This window comes from Protomyctophum bolini (genome assembly GCF_963924005.1).
Source record: "Protomyctophum bolini genome assembly, chromosome: 9".
In the NCBI taxonomy this organism is placed as follows: domain Eukaryota; kingdom Metazoa; phylum Chordata; class Actinopteri; order Myctophiformes; family Myctophidae; genus Protomyctophum; species Protomyctophum bolini.
Genome location: NC_137870.1, coordinates 40,073,408 through 40,095,349, shown reverse-complemented (window position 1 = coordinate 40,095,349; position 21,942 = coordinate 40,073,408). Strand labels below are relative to the sequence as shown.

Here is a 21,942-nt window from a genome sequence, read left to right as displayed (position 1 = left end):
TAGGATTGTGAGCCAATATTGACATGGTGCGCAAATACTTTTATGTTAAGTTTGGAAAGGTTTCCCTTTCTTGATGCCACTGTTTCTGGGATAGGACCTCACAGTCGGAGAAGGTTCTTTCAATCCTTTTTTGAGGGGGGTGGAAATATCCAATATAGTAGAGTTATGAATCTTTCATTCATTACTTTTTCTTTTTGAACATTTTGTTAGTTTTAATCGTTTTTAAAGCAGGTTTGCCTGTTTCATTTTTATTTTGTGAAAAGTCTTGTTTTTTTTTTGTTTTTATTAGTTTTAGTGTACGTTTTATTTTAGTAGTCAGGAGCGAGATTCAAAAACCGTAGAAAAATAGATCTACAAGCATCGCGATATGATGCGTTCGTTTTTCATTTTCATATTGGATGATGACTAAAACAATATGATTTTAGTAAGTTTTGTAGTTATTTAGTTTTAGTTAACTATAATAACCACGTACCCTTCAGACAATGACTCCACTCCTTGCACTCCTTGCACATACAGCCTTGATGTCCCTCTTCATGTGTTCTAAATGCACAGTTCACATATGTCTCTGTGTCAGGATGGAATTATTGCATTTCTAATGACTCCTCTCGGCTCATTGAAAGAATAGAAAGAACACATCGTTATATTGCCACGGGTACTGTTGTTATTTGATCAAGCTATAAAGTTGTGTTATTTTGTCTACCTTGGTCTTCCCAAGCTTGCCCTGCATGCAAAGCATTTGTCATTATTACCAGATGCCAAATACATAATAATGTTGCGTGCGAGTGGATGTACAGTATCAACATCCACTGCTTATTATGTCTTTGTCGGGTTTTATTGATTGAATACTTAATTAACAATTGTGTTAACAGTACAGGTAGTACAGTTAAAGGTTATGCTACAGAACCTTGTTGGGAGGGCAGTAAACGGACCCTTCTCAGCAGAAGGGTTGGGGGCTTGGGGCACTTGTGGGTTTTTTGCTCTTTCTTAGCCGAATGGCTGCTGCCGGCTTCTCAACTGACCTCTCTTGTCTCCCAACTTCTTTTTCTCCTTCTTTTTCCTCCTTTTCCCCCTTGGATTTTTTTGTTTTGTTTGTGTTTGTCTCTCTCTCCTCTGCCCGGTGTGCATGCTCTTCTCCTCCTCCTCCTATGCTGCATTCTGGCATCTTCTCTCAGCTTTCACCTGATCAGGTAACTGGGTCGTTCTCCTCTGACCCGCTGTGTTCTCTCCTTTCAGCCGTTGCTTTGCCTTTTCTCAGACTTTATACTCTCGCCGTCTCTTTTGCGCTCTGTCTGTTGTTGAATATCTTTCAACACTTGATGTTCTTTTCCCCCTCTCTCCCTGTCCTTGTGGTTCTTCCTTTCATTCTTGTTCACTCTAGTCTTTCTCTCTCTCTCACTCTTTCCATCCCTCGTTCTGGCTCTAGCCCATTTAGACCTTAGGACGCATCTCTGTCACCTTAGACACAGATCTACAAGCTCATAGTGCGACACTTGAGTGCCGCGCTACGAACTTGTAGATTTGCTATTTTATTTTTATCGTGAAAATGTGTGCAAATCTTTGAATATATATTCTTTCACAGCGAATGTTTTTAACTAAAATATTTGCTTCTGGGAGGTCCCTGGAACAACATATTTTCAGATCGGGTCGGCGCCCAAATACAGATAATTCTGGGGGTCCTTGACATGAAAAGGTTTGAGCATCACTGATATCGAAGATATGTCAGGAATGTCAGGATTTAGAAGACATTTGTAGAATCTGGTCCTTAGGTCTTAATGGGCAGTTTTTCCTCGTCATCTTTCAGTCTGTCGGTCATCCTCTTTCCATCGTGTGACCTGTATGTTTTAATGCACTGCTGCCACTTCTCCCTTTGCCCTCTAGAGGGCATAGTATGAACACTTATCAAGCATACTGTCATACAGCCAAATCTCTATCCCAGTTGGCTGAAACCAATTATTTTCCAACCACGCAGCACAAACTTTGACCATCGCTCAGCCATCGAGATTCGAGATTAATTGTCCATTTAATTTAACAAACACCCAAAGCTCTCAAATGATTTGTGGAAATGCCTCCAACAGGGGAAGTGCGCCAAGAGTGGCCATTATTGATTTGGCCTAAAGCCCTGCTTTTTTGCAGTTTGCATTTCTCAGTGCCTCTCTGCATAAGTCAATGCACAGTCTGACTAATGCATCTCAGTTAATGTAATTGAAATCAATTATTTTGGATTTATGGAGGCTAGTAAGGCAATGATGCTGCTTTAGGCTTTACTGGCAAGTAAGCACTTTACTGTTAGGAATGCCTACCCTAACAGGAACAAACATTTCAAGAAGTCAGGCAGCGATCTGTTGGGCCTAACAGTGACTTGACTAGGATGCCTCCACAGTTGTATGGCATGAAAACACACTTCTTGGTACTTCATGTAGGCTACAACAATTTCTGATTGTAGTACTGTGATTAAATAGTTAAAATATAAATAAACTCTGTCAAGAGGTGACATTTTACATCCAAACATTCAATGCTGTCAAATCACGAAGTGGCCGCAAGCACAGTTTGGACAGCAGAGTGTCCTAATGGTTAGTGAGGCCATACGCAGTACGTTGCTCAGACTAGTCATTGGTCCGACAAATGACAGCCCACCTCATCTCCAGTCCTAACCTAAAGGCCTATTCATAGTCTGGATTTTTGGTGGTGAAGTGACCACCGCTCCGGTGGTGAGCTGACCACCGGAGCTGAAATAACGTTGAGCGGTGGTGAGTAAAAACAGAGAGAAGGGCTGGAGCGGTGCCGGTGGTTTGCTCTTCACCGCGGCTCGTGATGTTGTAGTTCGGTGGTCACCTAACCACCGAAAATCCAGACTATGTATGAGCCTTAACCATAACTGCCAGCACGGGAGCAGACACTAGTCCGACATGCGTCCGCATGTTGGACTAATGCTTCCGTCGGAAATTACATGCGGTCCCCACCTTTCACAAAACAGCATAGGCACCATTATGATGTATGCCATACAGTCGAATGAGAGCAGAGGCAGCAGTACTTCCTGGTTGTACCCGGGTGTGTCCGAGGGGGACCTGGCTCTGACCTTTGACACGTGTGATCTCTGCAGGTTTAGGTCAAGCGGAATGCGCAGCTACAACCCGGAACAGATCATGCTGAGCGCTGCGGTCAGGAGGTCCAGCCGAGAAGTCAATATCATGAAAGAGAAACTCATTTTTTCCGGTAAGGAACGTCCCCCAGTACAGAAGGGTGTATAGGTGGGTCTACACTACAGCCCTACACTGTGAAATCCATAGTTTTAATTTAACTCTAGGAGTTAGATTAGCACTGAGGATTTCTAGTGTACGTACATGTGTCCCTCTCCAGTATGTATCCCTATATTATATCGTCACTATCCGGGAGAAACCTTGTATATATGTCCAAAATTGTTTCCTATTCAAGAAATGGAAAAAAAGTGTTCCAGTGGAGTTCCAAAGTAGTTATTATTTAGTTACAAGCTCTTGTTAATACTTTTCAGTGGTTAGAACAAGAATACATCGCATGGATGCACCTGGAACGTATCCTCGGTGATGATGTATCTCAAGGTCATCGTAAAGGCCTCACCGTGGGTTTGTTGGGCTTCCTCCTCACGGAAGACACAGGCTGGGGCGCCGCCAACCCATACTGCTCCCGGGTGCCGTCTACATTCCGGCTGTCACCCGTCTCCCCAGAAGTCACCAGACTATTCCTGGTTGTCACATAGTCACATGAGTTACTATAAATAGAATAACTAAGAACGAAAAAAAACATTGCATGGATGCACCTAGGACGTATCCTCAGTGATGTATCCCAAGGAAGGTTAAACATGTATAATAAAAAAGACACAAATAGCAAATGTATTTATCTACAAGCTCACAAAACATCACATTGTGATCTGTTGTGAACTTGTAGGTCAGATGTCATGTGGCAAACTATATAATACAAGGTTAAATACAAGGTTTTTGCCCAATAGAGATGATATGTGTCCCTCTCAGTACCCATACTGTTTGTTTTGGTCATTGTGTGTGGTCTTGTGTTTGTTTGTGTGTGGAGAAATTGTGAGTTGCCGATAATTCGAAGCTTTTGTTTTAACTTTGTTGAATACCATCAGGGTGCAGTACACTGCATAGAACAATGTCATGAGCACCAGAATGAGTAGACGCTAACACTATTTCAAAGTGATCCTTTCCTCTGATTGACACCAGCATTGTGCTAATGCATCAAACCGCACCCGTTTGGCATTCCAGTCATGTTAACCGTGGCTATTTTCTAACGGGTCTGGTTGCGTTCAGTTGGGTGCCTGCACTCAAATGGCTCTGTTATTCTCACGCCCTCCTCTTCTTCACCTATTTGTAGAACCACAGCAGCAACGAGCGCCCAGACTGCCGGTCGGATAGACTTGTGACTTTGTGAGAGTATCGGCGGCGCCCAGCTAGCGCGCAGCCCTTTCCAAGCATGCGTCTGAGTGTTTGTGAATATCCTCCTCCTCGACCCCGTCCTCCTCCTCCTCACTAAGGTCACCCCCAGTAGGAGCCTGCCTCATCTCTCCATCCTGTGTGTGTGACGCGCATCGCCTCCTGTTCATCCCACCATCTCTCCATTCTCCTCCAGCGGGTGACTCGTCCTTCCTTCGTCCCGTTGTCCCATTCCATCCCTCGTTACCCGTTGCCACTTTTCTAGTCCAACCTGCCCTGCTCCCCTCCATCTCTTCATCCATCCACCCAACCATCCATCCATCCATCCATCATTCCATCCATCCCTTCTGCCCCGTCCCACCACTCCCTCCCATTCAGCATGTCACTGGAGACCCTGTATAAGGGAAGTTACTGTATAAACACCCCGTTATGTCCACACAGACTTTGTGCTGGAGGGGCGTAAACGGTGAGTTTACAGTTCATGGCCATAGTGTCTGTTTTGTTTTTGTTTTTTGGCCAAACGTTCTATGTCTTTCTATCTATCTGTAAGTCTTTGGGTCTCAGTGTTTGATTTAGTATTTTTTTTTCTCGTATACTGGAAAAGGGGTTACAGGGCATTTCATGTACAGTATGCTGGTGTGGTTTGCAATGCAGTGATAAATGCTTTTCCAAGAGTGGCACGGTTAATATGTCGCTTATACTAACATACTTAATATGAGAGCATATGACAACATATCACAGTGACTTTTTGTTTTCTCTCCTCCTTGTCCCGTGGCGCCCTCCAGAGGTGAGCAATGGTGTGAGCAGCCCTGAAGAGTACCCAGAGAATGGCTATGACTACTACACCAACCAAGGCGTCAGCCACTGACTTTGACCAACTCCACGTATATATATACCCTGTCCTGTGTGAATCTACTGTAAGACACTCGACCAGCATGCTGGAAATGTAAAAGGTTCAAGTTGAAAAGGGGTTGCATTAATGTTCAGAATCTTTATTTTTTGTCACCCTTTCTCATCCATATAGTGTGAAGTGTGTTGTCTTCTACTTCTCCCACTGCTTATGATCAAGAGGCTGCAATTGTTACCGCCCAATTGCTTTTTTTGTTTTTGTATATTACTATATTCTGTAAATACCTTTTTTGCGTGTGCGTGTGTATTGCCATACACATGCACACACACACACACACACACACACACACACACACACACACACACACACACACACACACACACACACACACACACACACACACACAGATAGATATAATGTGGGACTACACGCACTTTTTATTCATGAAAATGATTAGCCAAATCTGTGGTCTCCTTTCCCTTATGTAAATGTTCAGGATTTCAAGTTACCTGCTAAATGTCTCACTCTGCTTGCTTTACTTCTTCTTTTTTTTTAGCTTGTTTTCCGAAAGCAGTCACTTTATTTTCAAGCACTGTAGTTGACAGTAGACACTCTTATCAGCAGATGGAAAGTGTAATTAAACAGATAATTACTATAGGGATGGCATGGTGCACGTGTACCCGATATTGCTCCTGCCTTCCGCTGGCTCTCTCCAGTGTGCTGTGGTTAATACTACTTTAATATTTATATTTAAATGTGAAAAAGGAGAGAAAAAATACAAACACGCTGTTTACAGAGGCTCTGCCTTCTTCTATGAGTGAAACATTTCCAAGATGTAAGATAATAATTTTTTAATATACATTAAATTAATTCTGTTCCCTCCTATTCTTTTCAGTCTCTGCATGTAACTTAAGTGATCATCATATCGAGTGATTGTGAGCTGTGCTCCGGGGGCGACCTCGAACTACCATGAAAATGTATGACTTTTGGTTCTTTTTTTTTTAAGGATGTGTACAGTGTATTGTGCGTACCCTGATAGGGTTATTTTAAGTTGAGTGTGTTACTGTACATAAAAGGTATAATGTGCAAGAATATTGAGAGCCAGCTATGAACTACATTTGAATAATGTGACCACGGTGACGATGCATAATAATATAGCAATAGTCTTGACATTACAGAAGTCAAGTTCTTTCAGTACCTTGCTTTACAACTTCTGAATTATTACTGAACTTTTAGTATTGTGTTGAGAGACAACATGCATCTTGTTGATTGACAGTGTAAATGAATGCTAATACGTAGATGATGATGATGCTGGGAGCTTTTAATGTGAAAATAAGGCTATAAGCTGTTGAAGGGAAGCTACATGTACTACAATGGGCTGCACAGGGTCATGGAATGGATTGCCTTTTGTGTTCATATACTTTATTTAGGTATTATTGTGCCTCAGAATGAAACATTAAAGATTCTTCTGATACATAATGCTTTGTTTCTTTGCAATTTCCATTTGCACCATTTCCGCAATTTCCGCAATTTAATTCCGCATTTCCGCAATTTCCATTTCCGCAATTTCCATTTGCACCATTTCCGCAATTTCCGCAATTACAATTTCCGCAATTTCCATTTCCATTTCCAACTATTAATGGCAGCTGGGTTTCATCATTCAAATAAAATAGAATTCTGTCCGTTTAGCTATAAAATTATGTCAGGGAATAGGGATACACAGTATATGTCTTTCATTTGCATTGCATCTCCCCCCCCCCAAGCTTTTATTTTCGTTCGAGTAATAGTACAACTCTAATAGTATTACTTATAATAATGTAATTAAAGATAACTTCATTCAGATTTATTTATTTTTATTTCATTTTCCAGATCTTTTTTTCTTCTTTTTTTTAGATTTTCATTGGTGGGCCAGTCATAATGGTCCCGCGGGCCTGAGGTTGAGTATCACTGATCTAATGTGATCCTGGGCTCTACACACCCTCCGCCAACCTGGGGAGAGCAACGGACTTAACTCATGCTCCCTTCATGCCTGAGTGTCCAAGATTCTCCTTTACACCTGACAGGGGGGAGTTTCCCTGGTTGGACGTAGCGCGTGGAAGGAACACGTTATTCCAACCAGTTCCTTTCCCCTCCATCAGGCGCCCCGGCTGGCCAGGGGGAGGCAGTTTAGAGACCAGGATTACTGCATGTTTTTGTGAGGGTACCTACCCTAGCCTTCGGGTATGGGCACTGATGACGCGGAGGAGGAACCCGTTTCTTTCCTCACTTTTACTGTAACATACATTGGCCACAGGAATTGTATGCTCTCACCTGGTACAGAAAACTAGAGATCAGATCTAGAGTAAAGACTTGACAATCGATAAATGACCTATTTTGTCAGACCATGACACAAAACTTGACTGTGCTTGAACAACAGATATCAGTATCATACCAAGTAAACACAAATGGAATGAGGAATGGCATTTTAATATCTTGAAAGCAAGCCATAAGCAGTTCAACTTCCTTATCATTGTAAAGTTGCAAGACTGGTTTAATGACAGTAAGTGAAACTTGCACTATAAAAATAGATCCTAATTTCACATAGCTGTAGCTTAAGACAAAGGCTTTATCTCCATATTTCCAATGGGATTGGTGCAGAATTACTGCAGTATCAAGGCATATACAGCATAGCCTAACATTTACTTCAATGTAGTTGGATTTGAACTTGAAATATGCACAAACAGAAGAACGCACGCATTTTAAATCTGAGAAATACTTATAGTACTCTATAGGAATACCGGTAGTAAGAAAATGACATACACTTTCACTAGTCTCTTGAGACAGACTGACCAAATTCAAATGAAAAGAGGATTCTATTTTGTTTTGCTAATGGATACCCAGATTGCACTTTCACAGAGTGGAACACCCCACAAAGAAAAGCGGATATATAGCCGTTAGTTGTAATTCTTGTGATGTACAATGATTTATACATTGTCTCTTAATGTCAACATATGGAAAGGACAAGAATGTCACTGTTTACCTGAAACCATGAAATTCCAGGCAAAGACAAAGACCTTGGTATGATATTATTTTCTCCACATTCAACATTCAGCACCAGGCACCAGTAAGTCAATTCTTTGGTCCTTTTTTGGCACACATTAGGTTTGGCCAACTTATCAAAAGCACACAGTAAAATTCTTGCTGTGTTAATTTGATTGAAGTCTCAATCTTTACAATCTGTTAAGCTAACACTGATATTTCTTTCAAGTCCATTTGACACCATTTTACTTTGCACACTTTAAAATGGAAATAACTGTCATGGAAAAAGAAACCTGCATTATTGCACAAGAATGTTACTTTAACAAATTATATTCAAAGTGCATATCTATTATTATGTCCCTTTGACCTTTCATACAACAGGCAAGCAGCAGCCCACATTCTAAGCTGAGAACTCAGCACAAACTTAGATACTCTACTTATGACTGAGGTAAGCAATGTGCTCTGTGCATGCTTTGAGGACCTTCACTACCTTCAAGAGGGAGGGGTTTCTTTCTTTGTAGAGTTTAACAATAGCTAAAACTCACGCCTCAATTGTTGCTATGCAAAGCATAGCACTACATACAGTACTGTACATACTAAAACCTACAGACCGGTGTTGGAAACACTTGCCACCAACAGTTCACTATAGTAGACTATTGTCTATACTTTAGTTAAAAACAATATAGCAGCACTCTGAAAAGGCAAAAGCACACTGTGCACACTCTGGTAGAAGGATGTGACAGACATACAGTAAGGCACGTACGAACACACACACACACACACACACACACACACACACACACACACACAGTTCTTGGAAATAAATAAATAAATAAATAGCTGAACATGTACAAGCGGGTCACAGTCCTTTACAAAAAAATAAAATATTGGTTGGTCCCTGAATTGAACACCATTGCAAATTTGACATTACCAACCACAGCCGACCATCATCATTTGATTCGGTTGAATGTCATCGTAACGCATGATGGCATTAGGTGTGTGGCTTCTCTTTATAATAAATAATAATCCATTATTACAGTGAAATGTTTATGCTGAATTTATATGCTACAACAACGAATCGGGGCACCCACTGGCCTAGCGGTCCAGGCGCATACCACATAGGTACTATAGGCGCATGCCTGACAGCGTGTTGCGGGTAATGAGTCCCGATCCCGACGGTGACGACCTTTGCTGCGTGTCATTCCCAGTCGCTCTCTCTCCCTGTTTCCTGTCTCTCTCCACTATGTCCTATCAATAAAGGCAGAAAAGCCCCCAAAAATCGGTCATAGATATAAACTTGTGCTAGCAACATTCGAAGTATAATTGGTCAATAAAAAATCTAATAATTTTGTATCACTTCCGACTTTAGTCAATGACTAAATCTACCGTAAGAAATTTGATTTGACAGTTAACAGTATACCAAGCTTGTGTCCAGTGGATGTCTGGTGATAACCGGAGTGGATGTCTCCAGTGTGTTAAAAATATTAGAGAAGCAAGATGCAGTCAAGTCATTGAAATTGATGTCAAGTCTCTATGGTATCCATCGCTCCAAGCTAGATACCGGGTATATCAATTCAAGTTTGTTTTGCGCAGGTGTCTATTTGGGATTTCTATGGCACTGACTTGTAAAGGCCAGGAACCTCCCATAATGCCAGCCTGGATGGCCACCCCTGTAACCACAGCCAGGTCTGGGTCTACAGACGTGTTGGGCTCCTTCCCAAAGTACTCACTGATGAGCCTCCTGATCCGTGGTATCCTTGTTGACCCACCGACCAGAACAATCTCATCCACCTCCTCCTTATCCAAGCGGCCCTCCGTTAAAACGGTCTCAATAGGGGCCAGAATCTTTTGGAAAAGGTCTTTATTGAGCTCCTCAAACAGATTCCGAGTAATTTCCATTTGAAACACTGTTGGCTCCGGAACAGATCCTTGGGGTGCTCCACTGCTCTCAGTGGGATACAAATGTAGGGGCACACGAATGTTGACACTTGTTTTAAGGGTAAGGTTGAGTTTAGCTGCTTCCACAGTCTGCCGGAGGTGATGGATATCCTCTTTGAGAACTGGTACAACACCGAATTCTTGTCGAACTCGCTCTATGGCGTACTGAAGTAACCTTTGGCTGAAGTCTTGGCCACCTAGCTTGTTGTTACCTAGGACAAACACAAGCCAATCAAGTTGTGATTAGTCAGTTATCTCATATAAATGGTCAAACTTAATTTTTTTACTTTAAACTGAGGTTACAAGCCATCCAGTTATATCATGAATAGACTGAATTTCAACCCGAATGCTAACCACACAAATTAATTAACAAAGAATGGGAAGGATTTGTGAGCCTTGGAAAAAAAAAAAAAAAAGCTCCATTTACAATAGGTATAATCCTACTATCTTTTACCCCATCAACTCATTGAAAAGTGAGAAGACCCACCTGCCATGGCCCTGGTGAGGAACATGCCTCCCTGTTTGTTGAGCAGAGACACATCCAGAGTTCCTCCTCCCAAGTCTACCACCAGCACATTGAACACATCCACTTTGTGGAGGCCATAGGCCATTGCAGCTGCTGTGGGCTCATTGATGACACGCAAGATCTCCAAGCCTGGTGAAGTGCGAGAAACAATTATCACAAAAGCAATACATTTGTTTTAGTATGTGAAAACAATTAAAATAAAGACATACTTCCTAAGAATGTAAATGAAAATAAATCCATTAATTTGTCATCTCCAACTTGATAATTTGAGATTATTTTGCTATTACTCTGAATACTGTACTACTAGGTTTGCACAATTCATTGACAATAATCCAGAATTGTGATTTATTTTCAGTGTCACTATTCATTTGAACATCTTATTTGGTCAGCAGCTACACACTTTGTGCTTGTATTACCTTCTGCTCTTCATCAGTATGTAAACTAATATAACCAGAAGAACACTGTGCAACTCATCTCCCCATAAAATCATTATTAACATCTCCTATTAACAAACATGGACTACTGACCAGCAAGATTGGCAGCCCTGACAGTGTAGTTCCTTTGTCGCTCATCAAACTCTGCTGGTACTGAGATGACTGCCTTCTGGATGGGTACACCCAGTTGTCTCTCAGCCATCTTCTTCAATCTCAACAGCAGCCTGGAGCCAATGAACTCTGGGCTCACTGTGAAGGTACTGTTGGTGGAGATCACAAACTCAGCACTGCCATTGTTGTTAATCACCTGAAAGAGAAAGTAAAAACAACGTTAGAGAGATGAGGTGGAATATTGGTGCTAGTCCGGTGCCCGTTGGGAACGATGAAAGTCGAGAACAAAATGCAAGTTGGAAATGCAATACCCGTCATGTTGTCAAAGTAGCTGTTGGCTGTGTCCCTTTTACCTTATATATGGAGATGTCTGTATACGTCTGTCTGTGTCTAGAATAGATACATTGATATTTGCGGTTCTACCGGCGGTTCTGAACAACTGGATCTCCATACATGCCTATACATGGGCATATTGGTCAGATCCACGTTCTGGACAACTGCCTAATATCCGAACGACTAACCGACTAACCAAATGGAACACAACCACCCTAAAGACTATCATTGCATTGAGTGATCTTCGTACATAGAAATTGATTTATTGGAGATTCTGACTTTCAATTGTACATACTACATACATTTTGTTTTTATTGTATTCGCTTCGGCAATGTAAACGTGTTTTCTCATGCCAATAAAGCCCATTGAATTGAACTGAAAGTTGACCATTATGTGCAAAAGTGTTGATAGAAAACCGGATGTTGACGGAAGTTGTATTGATGTTGTATTGAAGCGGAAGCTCCGCGGAAGCTCCGTGCCCCGACTACTTTATGGGTTTATTATTGCCGTCATACAAATGTCTCCAGTATATAATAACATTCATGTGCATAGGTGTATTTATGTAAATCTTATCATCAGCACCACTATCACCATACCTTGAATGGGTACCGAGCACTCTCCTCCTCGAGAACCTCGGGTTCAAATATCTTCCCGATGAACCTCTTGGCATCATAGACGGTGTTTTTTTGTTGGTTGCTGTCTGCCAGATCCTGGGCTTCGTAACCGGCCAGCACCTCGCCGCTTGCGGTGAACGAGACGGTGCTGGGGATGCTCTTCCTGCCCTCTTGGTCTGCGATCACCTCCACCTGCCCGGTTCCCGGGTGGAACACGCCGACGGAGCAGAAGGTGGTGCCCAGATCCAGGCCGATCACTTTGGGCGTCGGAGGAGGCAAGTACTGCTGGCCCAGATATCCAGCCAGGAACAAAGCCAGGATGACCGAACCTAAAAGGTAAATATAAACCGAGGGGAAAAGCTATTAATTATGGTAACGGCTTGCTTTGATCCTTGTTGAATTATTTAAATACATAGCCATAACATAGGCTATTTAAGTAACAAAGCTTGATAGTTGTAAGGAAATTAGACGGACATGACATGATCAATGTGTCTAACTAACATATGTCAGGAGACCGTGGTCAGGACCACATACACACACGGGTACAGTACAGCTGGTGCATCAAACCAAAAGTTACCGTATCGTACAGTATTGTACTGCTAGCCATTAGCTTTAGTTCATTTATAATTATTAACGGCACCCGGCGAAGAGTGATTATTTGTCATCTTCACTTACCGATCATAGATACTTCTCCGGACATGATCCTTCAATGTCGTAAACGTTCAACCTATAAAAGAAGCGTGTTGTAACGGGAACACATACAGTGCCAGCACCAGTTCAGAATCAGATTCAGAACGATATGTTGTCAGGTTCGGGTTGGTTAAAATTCTCAGTCAGGATACCAACGAACTACACGTCAACATTGTCTCGTGAACATGGTGTGTATGGGTAATGTAGTTCAATAGAGACGTCACCAATGATAGGTCCAGTGAATGAACACTACATTTCCCGCAAAGCGTAGCAAGTTGCTACGTTCTTCTGACTCATACAATTTAGAGATGATTTGGCTTTGTGTTTTTGCACACCATATGATATACATGCTTTTAGAGTATACAGTACCGGTATGCAATAGCAATATAGATTATAATAGCTTCCAAAGTTCCATCCACCACGACTATTTAAATCATACAAGTCAAATAGAGAGTGCAAATTAACTAGCCTAGGTATTTTAATCGTGTAAACGTATTTTCATCTAGTCATATTATTATTTATAGTAGGCTATATGGAAGCATAACATTACTTATTTCTTGTATTAAAATGTTGACATTTTGTTGATTTTGCTATGACTTTAATATATGAATGTGACCCTGTTTATGTCAAAATCAACACACACGTACAGTACGCATATCTATTATTGTATTTGTATATCAGTGGTTTTAAACCTTTTTCATATCAAGGCCAATTATGTATTCAGCATTTGAGCCACGAACCACCATTTGATGAGAGTTAGCCTCTCTCAGACACATTTTGTCCACAAATTCCATCCATGCTGTATTGATATTGATATTGATGTAGTGATATTATTTATAACAAAGTAAACGTTGATCAAAATAACAATTCTACATTCTCAAAATGTGTATTTGTGTATTTCTTGTAAATTAAGTAGCCTAATGCAGATGTTTAACAATATTACTTTAACTCTTATAGTTTAAGAGCTAATAAGGGTCCATTCGGTTACCAACTCGCCATCATTTAGCTGGGGACCACCTGGAACCCCCTCAAAGACCACTGGTGCTCCCCGAACCACCGGTTGAAAACCACTGTATATTATAGCCGACACACGACACTGCCAGTAGGACGTTTTGTTAGAGTGCTGCTGAATATAGATTCATATAAAACCTGGTTGGATACATTGATTCTCCAATATCCCTGCTTCATGTCTACTAGTATATTACCATTGCTTTCATATTCGAATGCTGGACAGACATACAGACAGACTATAGACTAATACTTAATTATTGTTTGAGTGACAGAAGATGACATTACATTTATTTACATACAGTACAAAAGTTGTTGAAACACATTGGGAATGAAATACAAAGGCGGTCATGGATGCACACAATACAGAAAAGAAAATATTACAAGCTAAATGTTTTGTGAACATAACGCTAAATGCCAGGAACATATTAGATTCAAACCTGTGAATATTATGGTTTAGATAAAGGCTCCATATGCAGAGAATATTGAATGATTTAGATTACAATAAATATCATAAAATATTGAATTGACAAAATCTCACTTGGTCAACCACATATGGTGGAACGTGGTAATGAACCAAACCCTGGTAACATTTATAGGATGGTTTGATATTTGCAGTTGTGTATATACTTATAAGTAGACAATTGTCACTGAAGACAATGTTTCTATACGTATACAGTATGTGGCACACGTGAGTGGCAATAGCTGTATCCTTCATTTTAAATGAGGAATGTGAATATATTCTATTTAGGGAAATCTGAAGGAGAACAGTCTCACAGCACTTTTCTTCTTTTTTTATAACGAAGTGCAATTCAATTCTTGAAGATATGTGTTTAGTGACTAGAGATTTCGAGAGCATCTTGGTCGCCTTCCTCCTTGCTGTTTTCTGAGCATTCAGAAGGGATGAAACAGCCGGAATCTCTGGGACAGTCACTATCACCCTCCTGTAGAAGACTGTCTTTTCCCTCTGTCACGTCTTCACCTGGTGGGTAAACAGGCCAAGTGAAGTGAGACATAATGAGAAACATCAGTGGCCATGTAATGGTCGTTGTACGACCACAATAAAAAGGAAAATCACTGTCAATTGAAATGAGCTTATTAACGACCAACATTGTCAAAACTAACTGATCTACAAGCTCACAACACTTGATCTTTTGAAAACTGAAACAAATGTGTAGTCTATATCACTGGTTCTCAATTAAACACTGAGATGGGTCCCATTTGTGTGTGGCGGACACATTTTTATGGGTCCCTTTTATTTTTTTGTTTCCTACATTTGTTTTTTAATTATTATTTCAAAACATTTGCAAAAAACATTCCTGAAAAAGCTAAAAAAAAAACAAATCAGTAATTTCATGAAGAAATCAAAGAAAAATCTATGAAATCCCATGAATTAGAAATGTTTAAAAAGTAGTGAAAATAGCCGATGTACAAGCTCACAACATGGTGTGAAACATCACGTTGTCAAAAGGTGCACTATCATATACTACTGCTGTTTTCGGCAGTGCAATGTGTTAAGAGTAACACCTTTGTTTGTCACTGTCTGTTGCATATTGCTTGTGGGCCAACTTGTGTGAGGGAGATAAGTTCTGTAAAGAGGAAGTGCAATCATGTGGCTTTTGTCCGGAGTGAGTGACTGATCCAAACATCAGTCAAAGTGGTTTGCAGAGAGAGGCTCTATCAGTGAAAACATGCAAACTAACACTTTCACATCTAAATGAGGTGACTTGAGTCACGAGAGCTAAGAGCAACACATTCCCTGCTTAGGTATAGATGTTGATTATTCCTTTCTGATTTGATTGTCATGACCTGATTGAAAAGGCCTAAAACTCTTAGCATGGGCAGTGTCATTAGGTTGACATTAGGCTAGCATAATGGAGTCCAGCTTGATTAAATGTCTCTCTGGTCAGTCAACAAGCTTGGCAAGGTCATACTTCATTTTCAGCACCATCTGTCTGGTTCCCCTGCCAGGCTGCCACCCAAACATCAATTATTTCTTTACCCTTTAGCAACCTATACACACTGCTGTGTCAAACTGTGTCTTACAGCAATTGTTATTTATTCATCCTCCTTGAGTTCATCAGGAACTACACCTTTGGTTTAGTGTTCTGCGATAGTCTTGTCTTGTGGTTAAAAATGCCTGATTAGAGAGGCACCAGAACAGCTCTCTAAAGCAGTTTCGAGTTACAGGAAATCACTGAATAGGCTTTCTTTGCATTCAGTATTTATACCTGATATGGTTGAAATTAATTCAAATTAGTTATTTAATTCCCAATTGTATCTAGAAATACTTTAGTTTACTTATAGTTTAGTTTATTTGACAATTATACATGTTATCAGTTACAATTATGCAAGTTCGATCAGTCTGATGGCATAAACGGCTAACTATACATTATACAAATCTGTGTGTGTGTGTGTGTGTGTGTGTGTGTGTGTGTGTGTGTGTGTGTGTGTGTGTGTGTGTGTGTGTGTGTGTGTGTGTGTGTGTGTGTGTGTGTGTGTGTGTGTGTGCGTGTGCGCGCGTCAGTGGGTGTATCTATCCATTGTGTATCTCGAGAACCGGACAGACTTCAAACTCGGCATGTGTATCACAAAGGATACAATATGCCCATATTGTCATATACTGATGACAATGGGTCAATAGGTAATGCATAACCAGCATTCCCAACTTGAATCGTTTCCAACTTGCATTGTTTCTGTTCCTGTGCAGTCTAGTAAGTATAGTATTGTCGACTTCCTTTACATCTTTTTCATGTGGTAATTCTTGCTATTTCACTGTACCTTCTGCATAGCGGAAGTCGGCAGCAGCCAGCAGCCGTCGTCTGTGCTCCGGGTCGTTAACATTTAACTCTATGAGGTGCTTCTCCTTCAGATGCGTCAGGTCGTCTACCGTCTGGTAGCCATTGAGGAGCAGGGCAGACGTGTACTCCTGAAAACATTGTTTAAATCAGCATTAGTCTCTTGAGACAGACTGTTGACAAAGCCAAACAATCTAATTCAAAGGAAAAGAGCGTACTGTTTTTCTATGTCCAGCTTTGAGGGTTAAATTTGCGTAATGAGTTGATGTAAGAGCGCTCAAAAAATAAAGGAAAAATGTGTGATTTTTTTCCTTTATTTTTTGACGATGGGTTCTCAGATTGCATCAGCAACATGAACAATTGAACATGTACAGTCTACTGTAGCTGTATTACATTTGGTTTATAATATACAAAAGCCGAATTCCGATGAGATTTCATGCTCTGTTCTCACCTCTAAATTGAGTCGCTCCAGCAGCTCTATGAGAGTTTTGGGACGAGGTCTCTTACACAGCTTCTGTTCTCTGATCTTTGGGGTCTCTTCCTCTTTCTCCTCCTCAGGGACGATGTCCACGTAGATGAACTTGAAGTTTCCCACCTTGTTGGTCAGCATGCCCGTCCAGATGCCCATGGGCGGCTTACTGATGATGCTGATGATGTCACCAACCTACGGTAATGACAGTCTTAAGTACATTTTCAATAGCCGTAACTTCGTCCGTTTATGTGACAACCTAAGAAAAGGGCACCATTCATGAACAGCTGAGTACCACAGTATATGTGTCGTGGTCCTCATCTGACATTCATGTTCATGTTCAGTGTCATTCACCTTGAGCTTGAGAGAATCTGTGTCATATGGACTGGGTACGAAGTCCGTGTGGACACGGGCTCTGCCACAGAACGGTCCGTGGTAGGAAGTCTCCTCCTCCAGCCTTAGGCTGTTCCTCTGACTGGAGCCATCTGACACACTGGCCACACCACCTGAACCAGCAAGCACAAGTCAGCATGGCTGCAATTGTGTGTGTGTGTGTGTGTGTGTGTGTGTGTGTGTGTGTGTGTGTGTGTGTGTGTGTGTGTGTGTGTGTGTGTGTGTGTGTGTGTGTGTGTGTGTGTGTGTGTGTGTGTGTGTGTGTGTGTGTGTGTGTGTGTGTGTGTGTCTTAGCTGCTGATCATTCCCTATGGTGCTGAAATGCATTGGACTATACCCGTGTTTAGTGATGGTGTATGTTTAGTGTTCTAGGGTTAATATAATTTGTCCTGAGCTGCATTTACTCATCCTGTCCTTTGCATGATATCTATAGCTAGGCTGCCATTAATATGACTCTTGGGGAGTAGTTAGGGGTTAAAGTGCCTTGCTCAGGGACACTTAGTAAGGGCCCTATTATCCCTATATTTCTTTGCCTATTTTTTTTTTTCCATTTTTCATTTTTTAAATGGTTCAAAATGATCACAACATATCAATGTAAATCGGCTATTTGAAGTATTTTAAAATGTTTTTTTTTTTTTTTAAGGCAAAGATGTTTAGGGATAAGGGTATAAGGCACAGGCAAAAAAATAAGGCCCTTATGCTAAAGCACCATTTGACACGTACAGTGTCTCCTTATATTGGCTTATTATTATTGTCCATGATATTTGCAAATACCATCCAAAATGCTAATATAGTTTCGGTATACTCAGGTCTGAGGTGCATGTGAGTCCTTATGAACATAATTATGCATAGGGACTTACTGGAGGAGCTCAGGCCACTGTATAGGCTGTCTAAGGAGGCTCTGGTCCTTGTGGCAGAGCTCATGGTCTGAGTGGTCTCTGCTGGATCACCACTCTCTGCTGCCTCACTGTCTGGGTCTTCATTCTGAGAGGTGGAAACATCAAATGATACGATGAGTACGCAAAAGATTACAACAACTCATTCTTTCCATGGAGCAGCAGACATCGGTAACTGTGACCTGCGTAATTAATGCATGTGGTGCATAATGATATGAGTCACTAAAATGTGAAGAACGAATATTTGCAATACTAATTGCGATACTATATATTTTACACTTGTGTAATATTAAGCAAAGGCCGTAATTAGACAGCAATGATGAACAGCTAGGAATTTTATGTTATTTGTTTACTGTTAGTTATATTTCACAATTTTACATGGTTACAACTACTGTACATGGTTGTAACATATTTTGTGTATGACAGGATAGTCTCACAGGGGGAATATTCCATCATTGTGGTAATATTTATCAGCTGAATGGTTATGAGGATGTGGGTTTAGAAAAGATGGCCGAGGACGATTAGCCACCTGGAAAAAAACAGCACAGGTGGCAGATTTTGAGAATAAATGATAAAGTGCGTATGTTTGTGTTTGTAGTTGTGGCCATGACTCACAGATTCCTTGATGTGTTTCTTGCCCATCTTTCGGCGCATGGTTAGTGAAATGGCCGCCTTCATCTTCTTCCCTAGTCCTGTTGATTTATTTGGATCTGAACTCTCACACCCAGGCTCTTCTGCAAGCTGTAAATTAATTCACACATTTGTTACTTGGATGGCACTAATTAAAATAGAATCTCTGGGCTGCTACATTCAAAAATCTAAGCATACTGTACAAGCTGTGCTACATGTTTATTGAAATCTGAATTGCACTACGAGAAAATCATAAGCTACAGTTAAAATAAAAGTTATATTTACATTTAGAAATGAAAGGGACATTTCACCGCTGGAAGAATTGCAGCCACTGAATGTTGTATTTGTAGTAGATAACAGTAGCACAATTTGAAATTTGCACCCGATGGCCAGAAACATGTGTGTTTTACCAAAGATGGTTTATGTATGAAGATGGGCCAACTTCATTGGAGCCACTAGAGGCGAAATGGTACACAAAGCCTACAAATGGTCTCCTAAATATAGTAGGCGTGGTCAGAGCCCCCTATGTGTTGCCCGTGAAATTGCAGATGGACAGAGAGAGGCTTCCGGACTCATCTCAAATCTCGCGAGAGTTTGTTGCTGGGATAAAGAAATGTCAATAACAAAGTAGATTTTCTCCTGATTTGTCTCGCTAAAAGAAGCCACTTTTACTATGAATATCTTGTAAATATTGTGTGCCTTGTGATGATTGGGTCCAGTATTTAGTTCAGTGACCATGGAGTTGAGGAATGGTTCAGAAGCAAAACAATAACATAAACATCACATATCATTTATATCACATACTGTATAATCTATTTTAGCTAGGGCACAACACATGCCCAGAAAGAAACAACAAAAAACAAAGCATGCCCAGATAATAAGTCCAAAGTAATCATATAAAAGCAATCATAATAAAGCTACAAACCGTTGCTGATCCATTTTCCTCTATTTTGGCTGGAGACGGCTGATGTCTGAGGCCCTCAAACCTGCCAAAGCTTGTAGAGCGCTGGAGGGAGAGATTAGAGACCGATCAAACATATTGTCACCAGCCCCCGGGACCCCAGGACCAACACACACACACACACACACACACACACACACACACACACACCCCCCCCTACGTTTTGTCAGTCACTGATTCAGTAACTAATCTGACTTGTTGTTTAATGCAGAATCTAGCAAAGAAGATGACAGCGCTGTATAAACTGGCACGTGGACTCATTAAATTAGTCATTCTTTCTCAATAGGTCATTTGAGAATTATGCAAAAATACTACTCACTACTTAGACATTTTTTAAGTGAGTAGTATTGTTGCATAATTCTCAAATTACCTAAAATCCATCCGTCCTGTGTGCACATTCCATAATGTGGTAATTGGGTCAATTAAAACGTCATGATCTATGACATAGATCATTTCATAACATAGATTCTATGTTATGAAATAGTGTTCTGACGTTTGAGATATGTGCCAATCTCTCTTTTTCTCTATCTCTCTCTCTACTAAATCACACTTTTGAATTTCCCATGCAGCTAAAAGTGGTCATAATCTCTAACAAAACTCAGAGCCATCATCATCATCACCACATTAAAATAATTATTTAAATTAATAATCCCTTGAAAACCTGGTTAAATATGAGGCTGGGCTAGTAGAGATAGCCCTCTGGGGGTTGATTTAACCCAGCTTGTATTACTTTGTCATGTCCGCATCTGCCTAATGTTAACAAAAGATTATAGTTCACTAAAATCTTATACAAGAATGTTCCTTAATCTTCATCGTTGAATCATCGTTAATTAATTGGATGCTCATATCCTCAAACAATTTCAATGTTTGCATTTTGTTCCCATACAGTTTACTTTAGTGACATTGTATATTAAGTGAAAACCTTTAGTAAACATTGGGTTTTAATGCCATCCTATCAATTTATAGGGCATTTATATTATAATGCTGGTCTACCACATTTTGAATACGACTCTTTGATTGAACTACACATTATAATGGTCCTTGCAGATTTCTGCTTTTTTCTGACTTTTTCAGCTTTTTTCATCCTTTTCCAGAAAAACAGTCTGCAAAGACTTTAACTCTCTCCTTTTATCTTTAATCTATTTTTATAGACGTTTTGGTTGAATGTGACAATTCCCATGCTAGAACCTCACTATTTCATAATGGTTTTAACATTTCTTGCATACATAATGTAATATTATATTTTCACCTACCTTTGGTTTGCAGCTCTTTGGTTTGTCTGAGACACTCGAGGCTGTCCTCTGTAACATTTTGTTTGTCTATTGCTGTTAGGTTTTTCTCAAATCTCAGTTGTATAGGCTCTTATAACGTCTCTGATGAGTTCTACTTAACTGACAGTGACGAGTGACAACACAGTGTTAACTGTACCACCAAGACACGTCAGACTGCCCCCTCGACTGGCTAGGCCACTTCCTCAAAGCACACAGGATGTGAGGCAGTTCTCCATTCTGTCTGTTGTCGCACTTTCAAAGGGAAAAGTTAAATGTGCTTAAGTGAGCGTTTTGTGGCCTGTCTTTGACATTTTTAATTTGTGTCATTATTACCAGGAACAGCTCTGTGTAGAGTTAAGGTGACGAATTATGATGGCTTGTCGGCACTATAGTTAAAGTGCCTCAAAACCCCACTATTTGTGTTAGGCTTATAACCTTACTTGTCAGTGTATACTATTCTCACCACAAAGTTGAATTGTAAAAAAAAAGCAGTCACCAAAATCAGTGATTAGATGTGAATTTAAGTTTGTTTCTTTGCCAATTAGTTAAAAACCAGCCCTTTAATTGATAGCAAGTGG

General features: G+C 40.6%; 3 protein-coding genes across 8 annotated transcripts in view; 1 reads left to right on the top strand and 2 right to left on the bottom strand.

Annotated features, from left to right (window-relative positions):
* gdpd5b (glycerophosphodiester phosphodiesterase domain containing 5b) overlaps nucleotides 1-6,712 on the top strand; it is an 87,168-nt gene extending 80,456 nt beyond the window's left edge. For 3 of the 6 annotated variants that reach the window (XR_013964614.1, XR_013964615.1, XR_013964616.1), the window contains exons 15-17: nucleotides 3,101-3,213; nucleotides 4,621-4,890; nucleotides 5,210-5,320. Coding sequence is in view for 3 of the 6 variants with exons in the window: in XM_080772353.1 (XP_080628479.1) it covers nucleotides 3,101-3,213; nucleotides 5,210-5,292 (196 nt within the window). In the remaining 3 variants the exon portion in view is untranslated. Of the gene's footprint in view, nucleotides 1-3,100; nucleotides 3,214-4,365; nucleotides 4,891-5,209 lie in introns of those variants that run through there. The other 3 variants (XM_080772353.1, XM_080772355.1, XM_080772354.1) reach the window with 3 other exon arrangements.
* A 1,010-nt stretch (nucleotides 6,713-7,722) lies between these two features.
* hspa13 (heat shock protein 70 family, member 13) lies at nucleotides 7,723-13,053 on the bottom strand. The gene is made up of 5 exons (XM_080771451.1): nucleotides 12,924-13,053; nucleotides 12,231-12,577; nucleotides 11,284-11,497; nucleotides 10,718-10,885; nucleotides 7,723-10,442 (listed from the first exon to the last, which is right to left on the bottom strand). Exons 1-5 carry the CDS (start codon nucleotides 12,946-12,948, stop codon nucleotides 9,862-9,864), a joined length of 1,335 nt encoding a protein of 444 aa, XP_080627577.1. The 5' UTR covers nucleotides 12,949-13,053; the 3' UTR covers nucleotides 7,723-9,861.
* Nucleotides 13,054-14,210: 1,157 nt separating this feature from the next.
* Nucleotides 14,211-21,497, bottom strand: samsn1a (SAM domain, SH3 domain and nuclear localisation signals 1a). Its single transcript, XM_080772365.1, has 8 exons — nucleotides 21,347-21,497; nucleotides 20,058-20,138; nucleotides 19,118-19,243; nucleotides 18,467-18,590; nucleotides 17,568-17,719; nucleotides 17,196-17,408; nucleotides 16,728-16,875; nucleotides 14,211-14,928 (listed from the first exon to the last, which is right to left on the bottom strand). The coding sequence occupies exons 1-8, from the start codon at nucleotides 21,401-21,403 to the stop codon at nucleotides 14,780-14,782; spliced, it is 1,050 nt and encodes a 349-aa protein (XP_080628491.1). The 5' UTR covers nucleotides 21,404-21,497; the 3' UTR covers nucleotides 14,211-14,779.
* Between the last annotated feature and the right edge of the window lie 445 nt (nucleotides 21,498-21,942).